Below are 17,918 nucleotides of genomic sequence, written 5' to 3'. Positions count from 1 at the left end.
CAAAATAGACATAGCAGCGCTAGAAAAAACCAGAGAAGAGAGACTAGGAGGATTCTGGGACAGATAGGTATGAAGCTATGAGCAGGGATTGAAGAAGTTGAATCTTCTGTTTAAGCAAATGAAGATTAGAAGGTGACATGTTTAAAGTTTTTAAAATGATGAAGGGAATTAGTCCAGTAGATCCCAGCTTTTACGTTACAAGGAATTCTTCAACAAGAACACGGGGGATCCAGTAAAGGGCAAATTTATCACCAATGTTAGGAGGTCTTTCTTCACGCAGAGAACCATGGATATATGGAATAAATTACCAAGTGGTGTAGTAGAGAGTATAACTTTAGGGATCTTCAAATCTTAACTTGATGTTCATTTGGAGAAATTGGATGAATAGAAATGTCAAGATTGTTGGGCTCAAGAACCTCTCCTCGTGACACTTACTCTAATGTTCTGAATTACACTTGGGTTCCTTTCGATACTCCATAAAGATTAGGTCGAGACTCTAAATCAGCCTGCAGTGAGTGTGTGGCCCTCAGTGCAGTTGGGTTTCACACAGGGTGGTGTCCCTTGGCTTCACTGACTTGAATCTACGGTATATGGTTTGTCTCAATATCTTCTCTCTTTAGGCAAAAGTCATACAGAACAAGACTCCAATGGCAGGACATTCACCGTGATCAGTAATGTTGAGCTGAACGTCACTCAGGCAGACGACAATGTGGACATCACCTGCTCTGTTGATCATCCATCCTTGCAGCAGGCTGAGAAGACAAGCAAGCAGAACATTAGGGTTCAATGTGAGTGCTTATTTCTTTGTCATTATCGAGGGGGTGGAGGGGGTTCATTTAGTTGTCTAGCCAATCTGATACTGAGTCTTGTCAGCTACTTGCCTGCTTGCAACTTGTGTCGAGGTTTTCCATATTTACAGCCTACCATTCTCTCTCTCTTCCTCAGACAAGCCTTCAGTAACTATTGAACCAGAACCCACCATGCCTCGTGAGGGGGAGAAGTTCTACTTGCGATGCCATGGCTATGGCAACCCAGAGTAAGACGAGTTTAATATTTTATTATATTATCTTTTACTTTTTATCGTATTCTGCTTAGAAAGTTTGCTTTATTTCATTGTGTAAAGGTGAGTGCCCAGTAGAGTACTGTGGAGAGGATATCAAGGGTCCATATGACTACATCTTGAGTGTGTGGTGGGGGTGGACTTGGGAAGAAGAATATCAAAGCTGGATCAGAGACACCATCTCCGGTGTGGTTATCTGGAAATGCTCAGTGAACTGCAGGGACTCACTGAATGATACGGCTGAAGATGTTCCACATTAGGCTGAACGGCTGTGGTAATCTTTTCAAGGTGAACAGAGAGGCAGAGAGCCAACTCTCTTCTGCATTTTTGCCTTTCGCATCCACGTCCTTTGGTGGTGGGGCATCCGGGAGCTGAAGTAGTGTCAGGTGTATTCCACTGGCACAGGTTCAGAAAGTTATTGGAGGGTGAGAATGACAATGGTCAGGAACAAGGTGACCTCATCTAGAGTGGCTGATATTAGTCGTGAAGGAGACTCCAAGGAGTAGAGCAGAGTAAGACGGCAGGCCATCGAATGAATAGGCATCTGAGTGATGCCACAGCAACACTTTAGCTTAGCCACTTTGTCACTGAGCCCCAGTAAAGTCCTGCTGACTGCTACATCTGTGAGCACTGGAACCTCCTGGGTGGCAGTTTCACCCCCAACCAAATTCTTGTATCGCATGCAGTTTTCTATCAGCCATCCCTGCCCTCTTCAATGTGCAGGAGACTTCACCCGTATTTCTGCTTAACTGGAAGGTGTTGCCAATGATCCCTCTACACAGCAGGTTTTTGTTTGTAGAATCTGATTCATCTCGATCAAGTAGCACTGAAGTTCACTATTTCTTCTATGGGGCAGAAATGGCTTTTTTATAGTTAACAAAGATCACTTGTCCCGAAGGAGAGGGTTAGGAGGTTCACCATTCCAGCTATCCTTCAGTTCATTTATCAACCAATGCAGCTGGCGTTAGTAACATGGCTGGAGTCACAGGGCTGTCTTAACAGCATCATAGGCCCCCCAGGCAAAGTAATGCGCTAGGGACCCCTGTTTTGATAGCAAAACAGAAACATACTGTACATAGATAACAGAATCATCGTGGGCCCCTATACTCCTGGGGCCCCTGGCCAGTGCCCTTTGTGCCTATACGTTAAGACAGCCCTGTCCTGAACCAAAGTCCGGGGGCCCTGTGTGTGAAGAAGTGTTTCCTTGTTTCCATCATATGTACCCCTTGTGGTAAGCCGCATTGCAGCTGACATGATTTATTTTAGACGTTCTGACAACAAGTTGAGTTTGGAGGATTTGTGATGTGTGCGCATCTTGTATGAGGAGCTGCTTTCAGCTTTTCATTCAGGAGTTTTGTATTACGTTTTAGGCTTTAGGCTCATTATTTATTATCACTTTGATAATCCTAAATTATGGAATACAAATGAAGGATTTTTCCAACTAAAAGGCAGGCTTGTTTCTGATTTTTTTGGGGCTCTGTCTTCATTGAGCTCTTTCTGAGCTCCTCTTGAGCAGTTTTTCTTAGTTTACTCCTGCCCTCTACTGGCAGCTTTGTATAGTGCCAGAAAATAATCTGATAAAGCTGCCTTCCTGTAATAATAATAATAATAATAATAATAATAATACATTTTATTTTTATAGCAACTTTCTATATTAAGAGACAGACTTCTGGGACAGAAAAATTGTGGTAGTAATGCTGCAAATACAGTACAGCTTTAATAATATTAGGGCAGATTTTGTGGTCTGTTCAGTCCCACTTAGGGTCAGGAGATGATGTTGTTGAATTTTGAAATGAAATGAAATGAATGAAAGTACTGACACTTTTGATTTTTCACAATATCTGTGTTTCAATAGTAGCAGTATTACTTTTATTGTTGATATGCTTGTGATCAGTAGCCATATGGTACTGAAACTGTTCTGTATCTGATTGTAATGATCTTCCTCATATTGTTTGCTTTTTCTTAGTGCAGATTTATTGTGGTTAGTGATATCTTTTTCTGGTATAGTAATACTTTATTATTTCAGTCCAAATAAGTCTGACGTTGAGCAAATACAGTTACAGTAGGTCCATAAATATTTGGACAGAGACAACTTTTTTCTAATTTTGGTTCTGTACATTACCACAATGAATTTTAAATGAAACAACTCCGGTGCAGTTGAAGTGCAGACTTTCAGCTTTAATTCAGTGGGTTGAAAAAAAAGATTTCATAAAAATGTGAGGGAACTAAAGTATTTTTTTAACACAATCCCTTTATTTCAGGGGCTCAAAAGTAATTGGACAAATTAAATAACTGGAAATAAAATGTTCATTTCTAATACTTGGTTGAAAACCCTTTGCTGGCAATGACAGCCTGAAGTCTTGAACTCATGGACATCACCAGATGCTGGGTTTCCTCCTTTTTAATGCTCTGCCAGGCCTTTACTGCATCGGCTTTTAGTTGCTGATTGTTTGTGGGCCTTTCTGTCTTAAGTTTAGTCTTCAACAAGTGAAATGCATGCTCAATTAGGTTAAGATCAGGTGACTGACTTGGCCATTCAAGAATTTTCAATTTCTTTGCTTTAATAAACTCCTGGGTTGCTTTGGCTGTATGTTTCGGGTCATTGTCCATCTGTATAATGAAACGCCGCCCAATCAATTTGACTGCATTTAGCTGGATTTGAGCAGACAGTATGTCTCTGAACACCTCAGAATTCATTCATCTGTTTCTGTCCTGTGTCACATCATCAATAAACACTAGTGTCCCAGTGCCACTGGCAGCCATGCACGCCCAAGCCATCACACTGCCTCCAACGTGTTTTACAGATGATGTGGTATGCTTTGGATAATGAGCTGTTCCACGCCTTCTCCATACTTTTTTCTTGCCATCATTCTGGTAGAGGTTGATCTTGGTTTCATCTGTCCAAAGAATGTTTTTCCAGAACTGTGCTGGCTTTTTTAGATGTTCTTTAGCAAAGTCCAATCTAGCCTTTCTATTCTTGAGGCTTATGAGTGGCTTGCACCTTGCAGTGCACCCTCTGTATTTACTTTCATGCAGTCTTCTCTTTATAGTAGACTTAGATATCGATACGCCGACCCCCTGGAGAGTGTTGTTCACTTGGATGGCTGTTGTGAAGGGGTTTCTCTTCACCATGGAAATGATTCTGCAATCATCCACCACTGTTGTCTTCCGTGGACATCCAGGTCTTTTTGTGTTGCTGAGTTCACCAGTGCTTGCTTTCTTTCTCAGGATGTACCAAACTGTAGATTTTGCCACTCGTAATATTGTAGCAATTTCTCAGATGGGTTTTTTCTGTTTTTGCAGCTTAAGGATGGCTTCTTTCACCTGCATGGAGAGCTCCTTTGACCGCATGTTGTCTGTTCACAGCAAAATCTTCCACATGCAAGCACCACACCTCAGATCAACTCCAGGCCTTTTATCTGCTTAATTGATAATGACATAACGACAGACCTGCCCTCACCTGCCCATGAAATAGCCTTTGAGTCAATTGTCCAATTACTTTTGAGCCCCTGAAATAAAGGGATTGTGTTAAAAAATGCTTTAGTTGCCTCACATTTTTATGCAATCTTTTTGTTCAACCCACTGAATTAAAGCTGAAAGTCTGTACTTCAACTGCATCTGAGTTGTTTCATTTAAAATGCATTGTGGTAATGTACAGAACCAAAATTAGAAAAAAGTTGTCTCTGTCCAAATATTTATGGACCTAACTGTATTGCGTTGTAACCATTAAGCACAAAATATTTCACAATAAAAACAAAAACAATAGAAATTGTAGGCAGGAGGCAAACAGAAATACAGACACACACCTTTTTTATTTGGATTCCTAAAGTGCTTAAATGTAGGAGCAGTGTTACTGTCACATCACTCTCCAGCACCCTGATAAACAAGAAAGTATTAAAATGCAGAACTTTATCTTTTTTGAACGGAGTACACAGATCCGCTTACATGATGTACTCCTTGCCCTTGTACAGTTGTGCCCCTGGTTTCTGAAAGCTTGTAGTTAGTAAGTAGATGATAAATTATGCCAAGCCAGAAAAAAACAAACTCCTGTCTACACAGATCCACAAAGATAAACCCCTGGGGCACAAGTCAGGGTGAGCCTAGTATGGCCGAGTGGTCATTCAGCTCCTCTGAGGGCTTCCCACAGTGCAGTGAGGTGCAGCAAAACGTCAATGGGTTTGGTGAAGAATAGGAAAGAAGTGGACGGAGAGCAAGATTAGGACAATCATGTCAAGAGAAGGAGAGGACGAAAAGGAAGAGAATGATAAAGACTTGGTAAGGCTCACTCGAAATGTCTGCTACAGTCGTTAACCAGAGGAATAAGAAGCCTTGGCAGCAATGCTAGTGTCATGTCTGCTCTGTGGAAAAACTGCATTTTCAATGTTGATTTAGATGCTAAGGCCAATGAGGCCTTTCCAAATTTAGATCAACACCAACAACATTGATTTATGTAGCACATTTTCATACAATGCATGTAGCCCAGAGTGCTTTACAAGACGTTAAAAGAAAAAAATACAAAGAAAAAAATAAACAAATAAAAAATTACAAAAAAATAAATACAAACTTACATAATACAGGTAAACAAATCAGTAGGGTCTTTAAGCATGGATTACATTTTTGAAGTCTCTAATGATCAGTTTGTAGAGTTTGGAGGCCTCATGTTTAGTGCCTCTTACACTTCATCAATGTTATCTGTTTTTAGAATTATAATCAGGCCTGATTCTTGATGACAATGTATGCCATGGAATATGGGCATTAGTGAGGCGGGTAAGGTAATAGCTGTTATTATATGCCAACTCAAGCTTTTTAAATGTGTCCATAAAATGAACTGGAAGCCATTGTAGTGACTTAAGGACTGGAATTTTACTTCTTAGTTTTACTGTCCTTGCTGTCCTGATTTGAATGAAGGCAGTAAAACATTACAGTATTCAGGGCTGCTTATTCTCAATACGGTTACTTTATACTAAATATTACTGATCATGAATACATTCCTGCATTGCCAAATTGTTTTATGTATTTGTGCAAAATATTATCATTCACCACTGCTGCATATAATGTTGTGACCGTGTGAGAGATTGTTTAGTGTGCTGTTAATTAGATTAAATTTTTTGTTATATCCATGATGTATCACCAAGCCAAATTCCAAGCAACTGTGTCACCCGGTAAAAAGGTTCCATTTTAAATATAATTGGAGTGAGATATTTTGGTTACCTTAAATCCTAAAGGTGTATGTGTTACATTAATCAGACACATTGGTGCGTGTGATTATTACAATAAAGTACCAGTTTACTGTATAATTGTTGGTCTAATATAGTGCCTCTGTGGTGGGCTGGCACCCTGCCTGGGGTTTGTTTCCTCCCTTGTGCCCTGTGTTGGCTGGGATTGACTCCAGCAGACCCCCTTGACCCTGTAGTTACGATATAGCAGGTTGGATAATGGATGGATGGATGGATTGATGGATATAGTGCCTTTCATTGTTATCTTTCTGTAATACATCACCTTCACATATCTATCTATCTATCTATCTATTATATAGTGCCTTTCCTATCTATCTATCTATCTATCTATCTATCTATCTATCTATCTATCTATCTATCTATCTATCTATCTATCTATAGTGCCTTTATCTATCTATCTATCTATCTATCTATCTATCTATCTATCTATCTATCTATCTATCTATCTATCTGTGCCAACTAAAACTTAATTAGTGCCTAAAATTAACACCAAATTTCATGCCAATTACATCAAGCTGAGGCTTAAACCCTTCAAATTAGATATTCACGATTATCACTCTTGTGAATTGCACTACCATACCCTGACTGCTATAGTAAGTATGTTGGCTGGCTCTTTTTGCCGTTGTGTGCAGCGTTTTTTCAGCCTGCAATATTTCCTACTAATATTATTATGTAATTAATGGAAGGCCCTGTTGCCATTTCTTCCTTGAATTTGTTCCATGGACTGTATTACTTTTTAGATACTCCTGCCCTCTTCTGCCCGCTGTTGCTTTCTAATCTGCATTGTTATCATTCTTCAGCCTGTTGTATTTATTAAGAATAATCATAACACTGCTGCCTTTCTGCAGCCTTTATTATTAGCATTGTTGTTATTACCGCCTTTCATCTTCAGACAACCGTGATGCAGAGTGTTAGTGATACAGATGGAAATGAAACAAATCCTAGTCCATCTGTTCTCATTAAACACCTTCAGAGCTGGGACTCTATGGCACAGAGCAGGTAGGAGTTGGCGCCGTACTCCTGATTCCCCATTAATCGTTTCTATAACTGCTTTTTCCAGTGCTTGACTTCAATGGCTGCCAAAAGCTTTGACGTGACAGTGTATTGGAGAGCTTGTTATAATAAAAACTAAAACTGTGCTCTTTGTCCTTCGCTCTGTCTCTCTCTATCTCTTCCCCTCAGACCTTCCAAATTTGAGTGGAGTAAGCAGGACAGTGTGCTTCCAGTGCTAGCAAAGGCAGACGATAACTTTCTACGATTTGAAGCTCTGAACAAGTCTGACAATGGCGTCTACGTCTGCAAGGCGTCCAACTCAATGGGCTCTGGATCAGCAGAACACAAGCTTTACGTGCAAGGTACGACTTTTTACTAAGTGGCCGTGACGTGACTTTCTCCAGATGAGAAGCACCGGTGGTTGCTCGGTCGCTCCGAGGGCCGCTCTCCTGGCTGAAATTCTCTGGGCTTCAGTCGCACTTCAGTCCTTTTTCTCGAGACTCTCTCTCATTCTCTCTCTCTCTCTTTCTCTCTCTCTCTCTTTCTCTCTCTTTCTCTTTCTCTCTCTGCCCGAATGCTTTTTTTCCTCTCATTGCTGCTTATTCTGAGATTTATCTGGCAATTTGCCTGAAGCGCTCTTTCTGTCTTTCCGTCTGCCTGCCTGTCCATTTATCTTTCTGTCTGCCTCTCAGTCTGTTTTTCTGTCCCATTCACTGCCTTTCAATTTATCTGTCTGGTTCCTTTTTCAGAAGCACAGAAGTACTGGAGATGAAAGGAAGGGTCCAGAGAAGCAGGTTGGATCATGAGTTATGTAAAGCGCTATAGGGCAGACTCCAGGACTTTCTGAGGAGTAGAGAATATATATAGAGAGAGAGAAAGAAAAAGAAGAGAGAGTGAGAGAGAGAATGGAGAAAATGGGGACAGGGTCTGCAGGTGGGCAGCAGGTGTGGTCAGTCAAACATACTGTACAGTATAAGCAGAACTACACACCCGAAAACACAAACTCATCCCCTTCTGTCCATCACGGATCTCTTTACTTCCTTCAGTCTGTATCCCTGTCTCTCTCTCACTCTCACTCTTTCCTCCTCTGACCCCAGTATCCGAAAGTGAGGCCACTACTGGTCAACTACTGGTCATACAGGGAGCCCTGAAAGCTAAAATGTAATCCTCACTGAGCCAATGAACAAACCCCAGCCCCTCCGCCCAAAGGAATTATGGGTCAGTCAGGGTGAGGGGAAGGGGGAAACTAAAGGACGAACTTGGGGAGATCAGGGGCGAGGGGAGAAGGAGGAGGAGGAAGATGAAGGAATAAAGCTGCTCTGTTCCATCTTCTTGATTTTTGTTGGTTGAATTCATACAATTTCATTTTAATTTATTTTGGTTATGTTTCTGTTTGCTCTTTTACCCACCATCCCTTCCTTGTGGTCTTCATCCCATGTAACTGATTACTTTTTCCCGCTGCTGTGTCAATGCATCCATCACTCATACTCTATCTATCTATCTATCTATCTATCTATCTATCTATCTATCTATCTATCTATCTATCTATCTATCTATTTATCTATCTCTAATTTGCTCACCCTCTCATGTCTGTGCACCCCCCTCCATCTCATTGTTTTTCATTCCAACTCCCAGATGTCCATGCTGCCCTCTCTCGCCCTTCGCTCTTTCCCTTCACCAGTGTCAACAGCGCTCTTCCACCAGCCAGGGAGTCACCTTCGCCCACTGCCAGCTCGGCCAGGAGCAATACCATTGGGAGAGCAGGTAAAATGGAGAGAGCGAAAGAGAGAATGAGAGAGTGTATGAGAAAAGGAAGAGGGTTGAAGTCAAGCAATGGGAAGGCCGAGTGGCTCTTTGCTGTGTGCGTAGCGATTGTGGTCCTTAGCGGTCACACTTTGGGTGTTTTAGGAATGGAGCCCCTGAGCCGTGTTAAGGTTGTGCTGGAAGTGCTGTAAAAGAAACAGAAGAAAAAGCCATTAAAGGGTGTCAAGTCAAGTAAAATTTGGATGGCAACCTGAAAGAACCATTTTGTGACGGGAGAGAGAAGCGGTCATGTCATGCACATAACTGGCAGGCAGGCAGGCAGACCGAATGAGTGCCCGGCTTGTTCCATTCCATGATGTCTCTTATTGTTGATTCTGATTTTGTCTGACATATGAAATCAGATGTTTCATTTTGCCTCTGTCACCCCTCTCCCCATCCATCCACCCACCCATCACCATCCTTGATGCTTTGTCCACTCCACCATCCCGTCCTTTCCCTTCCCACCTCCCCTCCCTCCCTCCCTCTCCTTCTCTCTCTCTCTCTCTCTCTTTCTCTCCCACCCCTTTGCTTGCTCATGCCAACTGACCGGTCAGATGCCACCGCTGTAGTCACAGGTACCATTCTCCATTGCATCTACCTCTCTGTGTCTCCACTGGCTCGTACCTATTTACTTATCACTTTCATTTTGTCTCGCTGTTGGTTTGCTCTTTGTCTATCTTTGTCTAAGGTGTTCCTTGTGCCTGTTCCTGTTTGTATTTGTCTGTGAGTCTAAAACTGTTTTCCCGGATTTCTCTCTGTCTCTCTCTGTCTGTGAGGTACTGTCTTTGTAAGATGAGACAACCGCTGACTGCTCTGTCTGTCTCTGCCAGATCCCAGTGCCATTCTTGCATCCTCGAGTATAGATCACGCGGTGATCGGTGGAGTCGTGGCCGTCATTGTCTTCATCCTGCTCTGTCTTCTCATAGTGCTGGGGCGATACCTCATCAGACACAAAGGTAAACTGTTTTGAGTCCTTCATGGCCCTTCATGAGGTACGTTCCTCATAAACATGACTTCTTTCACCCCTGGCACTGAACTTCCATGCTCACACTTAGGTTTGGAGATGTGGCTCCCATTTGCACTACTAATTGTTGTGTCCTATTAATAAAAACTAAGTAAATGGTCACTGGTGTTGTGCTGAGCGATGACTACAGTGTGAATATGACAGACTGGCATGAGGTCAGCGGCTAAACTAACATGCAGGCTGTCGACAAGTCACACTGCCCCATTGTCTGGACAGGGCGTCCATCTTGAACCTATAAAATCACTTTGATAAAAGCCTAAAATGCCTTTGTTAAAACTGTCTGACCAGCTTAAAATGGCCTTTCCAAGCCAAAAAGTATGAGGATAGGCCTCATACTTAGCAGCACTCTTGTCACGTGTGCCCAGAATGGGTGAGAAAGACACCACAGCACAAGCTGGGCAGCATTTCCAACAAAAGAGACATACCCTCCTATTGTAAATGGCCTTCACTGTCCTCCTCTTGATAAACCCTGCCTATGCTGAATATTGGCTTAAGTGAGAGCAGGGAGTGGGGTGGTTTGGGGGTCCTGATTGACTAACTTGCTGTTACCTTCTCTGTCTCCAACAGGCACCTACCTGACGCATGAAGCGAAGGGCTCAGACGACGCCGCAGACGCAGACACGGCCATCATTAATGCTGAAGGGGGACAGGCTGGTGTGGAGGACAAGAAGGAGTACTTCATCTAAGGAACTGGAGAGGGCAAGGGAGGAAGGAACAGGAGTGTGATAAATAAAAACAACAACAACCAACAAACAAAACAAGAGGAGATTGAAACAACATGAAATAAGCCAGAAATGGGCGAGGACAGTCAAACATGGGGGGGTGGGGGTTGGGGGTGCAGTGTCGGTCCTTAATTAGCTGGTCAACAAACATATCTATCTATCTATCTATCTATCTATCTATCTATCTATCTATCTATCTATCTATCTATCTATCTATCTATCTTATCTATCCAATCTCTTATCTCCTGTCTGTCTTTCGAGGCATATGCAACTAACTCTTCATTGTTTTTGAACTACCTTCCCCTGTACGAGACGGACTTATGGACACAACATTCAGATCTTTGCCAGCTTGGCTGCCAACAGATTTAACCCAAACAGGACACAGGCAGCCCTCAATTTCAAATGTATTGATTCCCCTCTGCTGGGGGCAGTCAGATTGGACCAAACTGTTTTTATCCTCCTTAACTCTATCACATCTTTGCGTTACTATGATGCCCTGAAGCCATGCCGTCAGTTTTGCCTAAAATCACAGCATGATGTCAGGCGGGTAAGCAAAGATAAGCGTGGCTCAGGTGGCCTGTCAAGAGTCCCACAGGTGACCATAAGTAGATGAGAAGTAGCATATTAAAGAAACCAATGAAAGGAAATCCACCTGTTGTGTTCTGTAGAGATGCATGGGATTTGCCCTTTTGTGCCCCTTCTGCAGGTCTCACTTTTATTCCCCCTCCCCATTCAGCTGCATTTGTCTTACATATCTGCAAACAAATCACGCAGAACCAGCTTCTGCAGCGTGGCAACGAGGATCATCTACTAACTGTCTGACAGGCACAGAAGGAGAGCGATATCTGTTTTCAAAAGGGGAATGTCTTCTTTTAGAGGGGTCATTCATACAGAGTAGCCAATGTCTGCCTAGGTCTCGGGATCATACTTCAAAGTGAGCCAGCTGAAAGCAGGGATGCTCCTTGTGATGTCACGAAGGGCACAATCTTTCATCTAAATGGCTTCAACATATATTAGGAACATAAATACTAAAAATGATACATTCCCATGCCGGTCGGAGGCATTCTGGAGAAGTGGACGGGAAAAACATGTTGTATACAACATAACTTTGTATTACAAAAGACAATTTGATGTCCTGGCAGTTACTGTAAATATGCGATCTATCTATCTATCTATCTATCTATCTATCTATCTATCTATCTATCTATCTATCTATCTATCTATCTATTATATTAATTTTTCCAAATCTATTATATATTGTCTTTCCTATCTATCTATCTATCTATCTATCTATCTATCTATCTATCTATCTATCTATCTATCTATCTATCTATCTAATCTCTTCCTTTGGTAACGCAGTATATATATAAGTATATATTATAATGCTTGCCTGTTTTTTTTATTACATATCTAAATGGATTATCTGGAAATTATTCAACAAAAACTATCTACTGCAAATAATTTTATTAGATTTAGTCTAGTTATTATTTTTATTGTTGTGTTATATAATTTGTGAGTGGGTGCTTGATTTGGCTGAAGATTAGAAGTTTGTCAAAGACCTTTTCCTATCTTCTTTCTTTCTTTCTTTCTTTCTTTCTTTCTTTCTTTCTCAAAGCAGTCTTCCTTTTTCAATATATATAGATATACATATATATATATATATATATACACACACACCTGTATCATGAGGACTATATTTCATTTCTTTAATCAACAGCCAAACACTGAGGTGGTTTTGTAACTTTGCATCAGCATGGGTGCAGCGTCATTAGGTAATGCAAGCCTAAATTGCAAGATTTATCCGAACACCCAAAAATGGCTAAAAGTGGTACGAAATGTAATATCTACTGTATGACTAACTTGTTCATTTTAGCAGTTAGACCCAAGAATATTGTATGTGATGTTTACCTTTTGGACATTTTTCATTGTACAGTTTGATTGATATTTTTTTAAGTCGCTCTCTCTGTGTCATATATGCCTGTTTAAAGAGATTTTTGTTGTTAATTATTACATTGTGTTGATTAAAACCTGTTCCTTCATTTTAAGAACGTTGCATTAATAATCTTCCTATGACAGCTCTTCCTCTATCCACAGTGAACTGTCCCGACGTTTAATGAATTCGAGACGCTGTCACCGAGCAGGCCGCAGAGGCCTCGTGTCCCATCAGACGATTCAAATAAAGTGACGTTAACTGGACTCCGTGTTTGCATTGGCAGTTCAAAGGGGAAAAAAAAAAAACCCTAAATAATAATGTCCGAACCTCAGTATTTGACCCTTTCTTTATATATTGAGGAAAAAGGTTATGTTTTCAACGTCCTGGTGTTTTATGTAAATTTAAATGTTCATTTTCTTTTTCCTCCTGTGCCCATATCATCTGGATGGTTTATGTTTGACCTATGTAAAATAACACACGCAAGAGTTTATTTTTTTTTCCTGTTTTCAATCTGGTTGTAATTTCTGTTTTATGTATAGAAAAAAACAAACAAATACAACGTTACAAATAAAAGCCATATTGCTTATGAAACTAAACACATTTGAAATGGTTTGTTTTTGTGGATCCCCCAATTTTTTTCTTGAGATTCCTAAACTCACCCAGCATTCAAAGTCACACACAGCAGCCATGACGCTGATTCCAGTTTGCCAGGGGTGTCTTAACAGCATTAATGGCCCCCGGGCAAAGCAGTGCACTGGGACCCCTACCTACACAACCACTCACAGGAATAAAAATGTAAATACATACGTAGATTAGCATGGGGCCCCTGGGCAACTGCCCAGCATGCCCGTGTGCTAAGACCGCCCTGCATGATGCTAAAGCCTGGGATGGGCAGGGCATGACATCAATGGGCGCATCACACATGTCAGACCTGCTTATTTATTTAGTTTGAAATATTTTACTCTGTTTTCAAGATAAAGCATATAATACCATGTGGAGTGGAGGGTCCATCGAGTAGCGAGTGGTCGGATATTAAATACAGAAATAATTGAATGGCCGGCTCGATCTCCGTGGGTGTGCGCACTCACGCCGCTGCAGGAGGTTGGTGGAGTAAATGGGGTGAGACGCGCCTGCAAGTGAGGGTGTGGTCCCCCTTGATTGTTCCATTGGCTTCCCGTGGCACACAATTGAGGCGCTGCGCCCAATCGAGGCATATGAGGGAGAGCCAATGCAGGAGGAGGGCAAAGACGAAACGAAGCAAAGGAAAAAGGTTCAAAAGAGAATGAGAGAGGAGGTTAAAGGATGGAAAGAAGAGCAGAAATGAGTGAGAGAGAGCCGGGGTGAAAGTGAGTGAGCGGGCAGATGGGAGTGGAGCCCCGGGGATGGAGTATGTGGCTGAAGGTTGGAGGGAGGGAGCACCCACAATACTCCGGGGGTCTCCCCCCACAAGGCCAGGGAATGGCAGCAGGAGTCAAAGGAGTGAAGGCTCAGCAGCACCCCATGGAACGCCATGGGACACGAGCAGGAACAGAGGGTGGTCTGTGCCCATTGGATGACGGGCCTGTGTGCTACAAATAGGAAAAGACAGAAGAGAGACGTCGGTTTTAAAGGGAAGCACCAGGGCTCAGGGATTTTAAAGGACAGCCTCCTGGGAGAGATTTTAGCTTCATTTTGATGGATTTATTTATTCTGGATTTTAACCTCCACAGTTCACTTTTTTATGGATTCTTTATTTATAAGATGATTTGATGCACTGCCCTGTTTTCATTTTTGGATTTTAATGAAAGCATTAATCACTTTATGTGCCTACCCCTTGCTGCTATATGTGTGTCCTCATTTGCCTGATTACGACTATCAGATATCCGGGATCAAGAGGAGGAACAGGAAGTGTGGAGCTGACCCACACCATCACATTCACATATCATAACTGATAGTCCAAAATAAAATAAATAAAAATAGAAATACAAAAACAAAATTCAACCCCCATCCAATAAATCCCAAGCCAGTTTAGGGTCACCAATTTACATCTGTGGGGTTTGAAACCCGGGGGTCTTGGGGCCTCTGGACCACCATGTCACTCCTTCTTACTAACAAATAGCTCTTAGGACATTCATCTTGGTAAGGATGACCCATTAGGTGTCAAGGGAAATGGAGAGATAACCAGTGATATTCAGTGTAAATTCATTTACTGAGCAGAATTTCAATATTTGAAATTAATTTATCAGAGGAGAGATGCTGGGAAAAGGATGCTAAGGATGGAGTTGCCAAGCAACAGAAAAAGCGGAAGGCCTAAGATGTGATGAGAGGGGACATGCAGGTGATGGGGTAACAGAGCAAGATGGAGAGGACAGGAAGATATGGAAGAAGATGATCCGCTGTGGTGACCCATAGCGGGAGCAGCCGAAAGAAGAAGATTTGTGAAATTTGAAAATATGTGTTAAGTGGTGTATGCTAAACACCAAGTCACCTTGAACTCCTGATGTATTTCAGACATTCCCTGGCTTTCATGAAGTCTCGAGGGATTGTAATTATTCGCAACCTTTACGGGTGTTTCCCAGACAAACAACGTTATTTAGTGGATGCTGAACGTCATTTGCCACTTGTGCTGGACAGATGAGGATTTGGCCATGAAATGTGACCTTTGGGCCCTGCACTTCTCAACACCCTTCTTATGCTCTTATATGTGTGTGTGTGAGAAGAACGCACAGAGCACACCACTTGGAGATGGGCATGTCAGGTCAACACTTCAACAGTCTGTCACGGTATTTTCCTTATTATTTGAATTTGATTTTTAATTGTTGTAGGAAATTTATTCGAAGATTATGTTTGTGTCGTCAAAGTGAGGACAACCCTTTAAATCCCTTTAGACATTTGCTGTTTTTGAAGGACAAGGTGAGCCTTACATAGTGAAGAGCTTTCTGGCAGGTCATAATGCCAACACTCCCCTGCTGCCTGACAATCTCTTAAAGAGTTAAACATCCATGAACGCTGCTGCCTCCTGTACTACATGTATAAGTGAGCCCACCACACTCTGCTCTCAGAAACAGGACTACCAGCATAAGGTAGAAATCCTCATCTGAGAAAAGTCCACAAGCAGTGGTACACACACCGCCCTTGTAGCTGCACCCTGTCCTTGGCAGAGGGATTGCAATACCAGACTGTGATGGAGAAGCTTGTAACAGATGTCAGTGCCACTTAGAATGGAAAATAACACCACCAGTTATCGAGTAAAGCACAGAAAGTCTCCAGGCTGCATGTGCCATTCTTGCCATCTGAAGGTCCCTGACCTGCTCTTTCCACAGGCTGGCAGCTCATCTCAAGCACAACATTGTTCATCCCCAAGAGGTGGTGTGTCAGTTCTCCATGTACAGCGTCCTCATTCAGTTTTGTGGTTCTAGTCATACAGTCACCTTCAACAGTGAAGAGAAGACTTCAAGCTGCAGGATTCACAGGTTGAGAGGCAACAAGGAAAGCCATTGCTAAAATGGTCAAACGTTCGAACCATTTTCTCCCTTTGTATTGAAATGTATGCAATTTAATATCTCGGTGTACTCTGAAATTAAAGCACAGAACATGAGATTTGCTTCAGCCACTGTTAAGCTGTGTTGGAAGATGCTGATTCTCAGAAACTTGTCTTCTGATTCTGCTGTGGCTTTGGGGGTCTGCCCGAAGTTTCTGTCAGAGTTTTCTCCATTAGCCAAGTTCCATTTGAAACCGATGGCACAGGAAACTTTACTCACAGACACCTTGGCCTTCTTTGCCATTGTTCTAAAACGGAGAGTGACACTTCTAAATGTTGTAATGGTCTGGCAGCCTTTTTTGTTAAATGCCCCTTCCCCGCCATTATGATAGCAATATATACCATGCAATATTGTCAAAGTAATGCTTCAGGGGGCATAGCAACACAGTTTGTTCCAATGTTGCTTTTATACAGACAGAGGGTTTGTAAGTAATGCACACAAGGTGGGACACCTGGAGAAATTGTTTGAATCCACTTGCAAGGTTTAATTAACTTCCATTGGTCCAAAAAGCTGGAAGTTATCAACCCCATTACTTCCATCCATCCATTATCCAACCTGCTCTATCCTAACTACAGGGTCACAGGGCACAAGGCAGGAAACAAACCCCGGGCAGGGCACCAGCCCACCACATGGCACAATTTAGAATCACCAATGCACCTAACCTGCATGTCTTTGGACTGTGGGAGAAAACCAGAGCACCTGGAGAATACCCACGCAGACACAGGGAGGACCCGGGAAGCAAACCTGGGTCTCCTAACTGCGAGGCAGCAGTATTACCAACTGCGCCACACACACCATTACTTGTTCTCTGTTAAAAGTTTTTTGTAAAACTCTGAAAATTACATTCGTTTTCAGTTTTTAGTAACCTAAATATTTTTTTTTATTTTAATTCTGGCAGTTTACCCCTTATGTTTGTTTCATTTCAGGTTATTCGCTAGACCTGAACTGCTTACATTTCAATTAAAACTGAAAAAGATTTGGTGTTCTAGAACTTTTGAACAGTGGTATATATACTGTATATGTAAAATACTGTACACAAATTTCCATATAATGTCCATATATACATAAACAACAAATGCACTCAGTGGACGTGGAGCGTTGTTTTCGTATCCTGTCCTTTGAATTCAGCAGTCAGCACCCTGGACAGCTCTTAAGTCAACCTCTGCTGAGCGGCTTTTTCTTTCTAACCGCACAGTGCGGGCGGCTGACTGGAATGCAATATTTAGAAAGAACAAGTTTAACATGTGGATGTGGATATTTGAGCAAAAGCAAGAAAGCTGTGAAATAAAACTGGAAGATACCCCAGGACGAAGCATGATGGTACCTTATACGAGAGACACAATAATGCAATGCTTATCAGGCTCCTTTATTTCTTTTCTATGTGTTAAGCGTGCATTAAAGTGAATAGCTTTATTAAAAGGCATGGCAGTGGAGCTGGTAGACTCGCCGCGAATTACATGTCCGGTTATTTTACACACGCGCAGGAGTTTTCATCGCTACATTCTCCACCAATCGGTGTCCACTTTGACGACTAAAGAGCAAAAGGCTGTTAAGAAGTTCATAAGCAAGCATGTCGTGCCTGCCAGAAGTGCGTTGTTCCTCTGTGCCAGGCGTCAAGCCAAAGA

At 42.1% G+C, this 17,918-nt stretch overlaps 1 protein-coding gene across 3 annotated transcripts in view; it reads left to right on the top strand.

Annotated features, from left to right (window-relative positions):
* The window catches only part of cadm3 (cell adhesion molecule 3), a 197,722-nt gene extending 185,680 nt beyond the window's left edge, over positions 1 to 12,042 (top strand). For 2 of the 3 annotated variants that reach the window (XM_039741404.1, XM_039741405.1), the window contains exons 6-11: positions 621 to 788; positions 946 to 1,036; positions 7,480 to 7,652; positions 8,926 to 9,054; positions 9,924 to 10,049; positions 10,685 to 12,042. In XM_039741404.1, the coding sequence (XP_039597338.1) occupies positions 621 to 788; positions 946 to 1,036; positions 7,480 to 7,652; positions 8,926 to 9,054; positions 9,924 to 10,049; positions 10,685 to 10,803 (806 nt within the window). In that variant the 3' untranslated portion in view covers positions 10,804 to 12,042. The remainder of the gene's footprint in view (positions 1 to 620; positions 789 to 945; positions 1,037 to 7,479; positions 7,653 to 8,925; positions 9,055 to 9,923; positions 10,050 to 10,684) is intronic. The other variant, XM_039741406.1, reaches the window with a different exon arrangement.
* Positions 12,043 to 17,918: the final 5,876 nt, after the last annotated feature.

The sequence above is a fragment of the Polypterus senegalus genome, chromosome 18 (genome assembly GCF_016835505.1).
Source record: "Polypterus senegalus isolate Bchr_013 chromosome 18, ASM1683550v1, whole genome shotgun sequence".
In the NCBI taxonomy this organism is placed as follows: domain Eukaryota; kingdom Metazoa; phylum Chordata; class Cladistia; order Polypteriformes; family Polypteridae; genus Polypterus; species Polypterus senegalus.
This window is presented reverse-complemented; position numbering and strand designations above follow the sequence as displayed.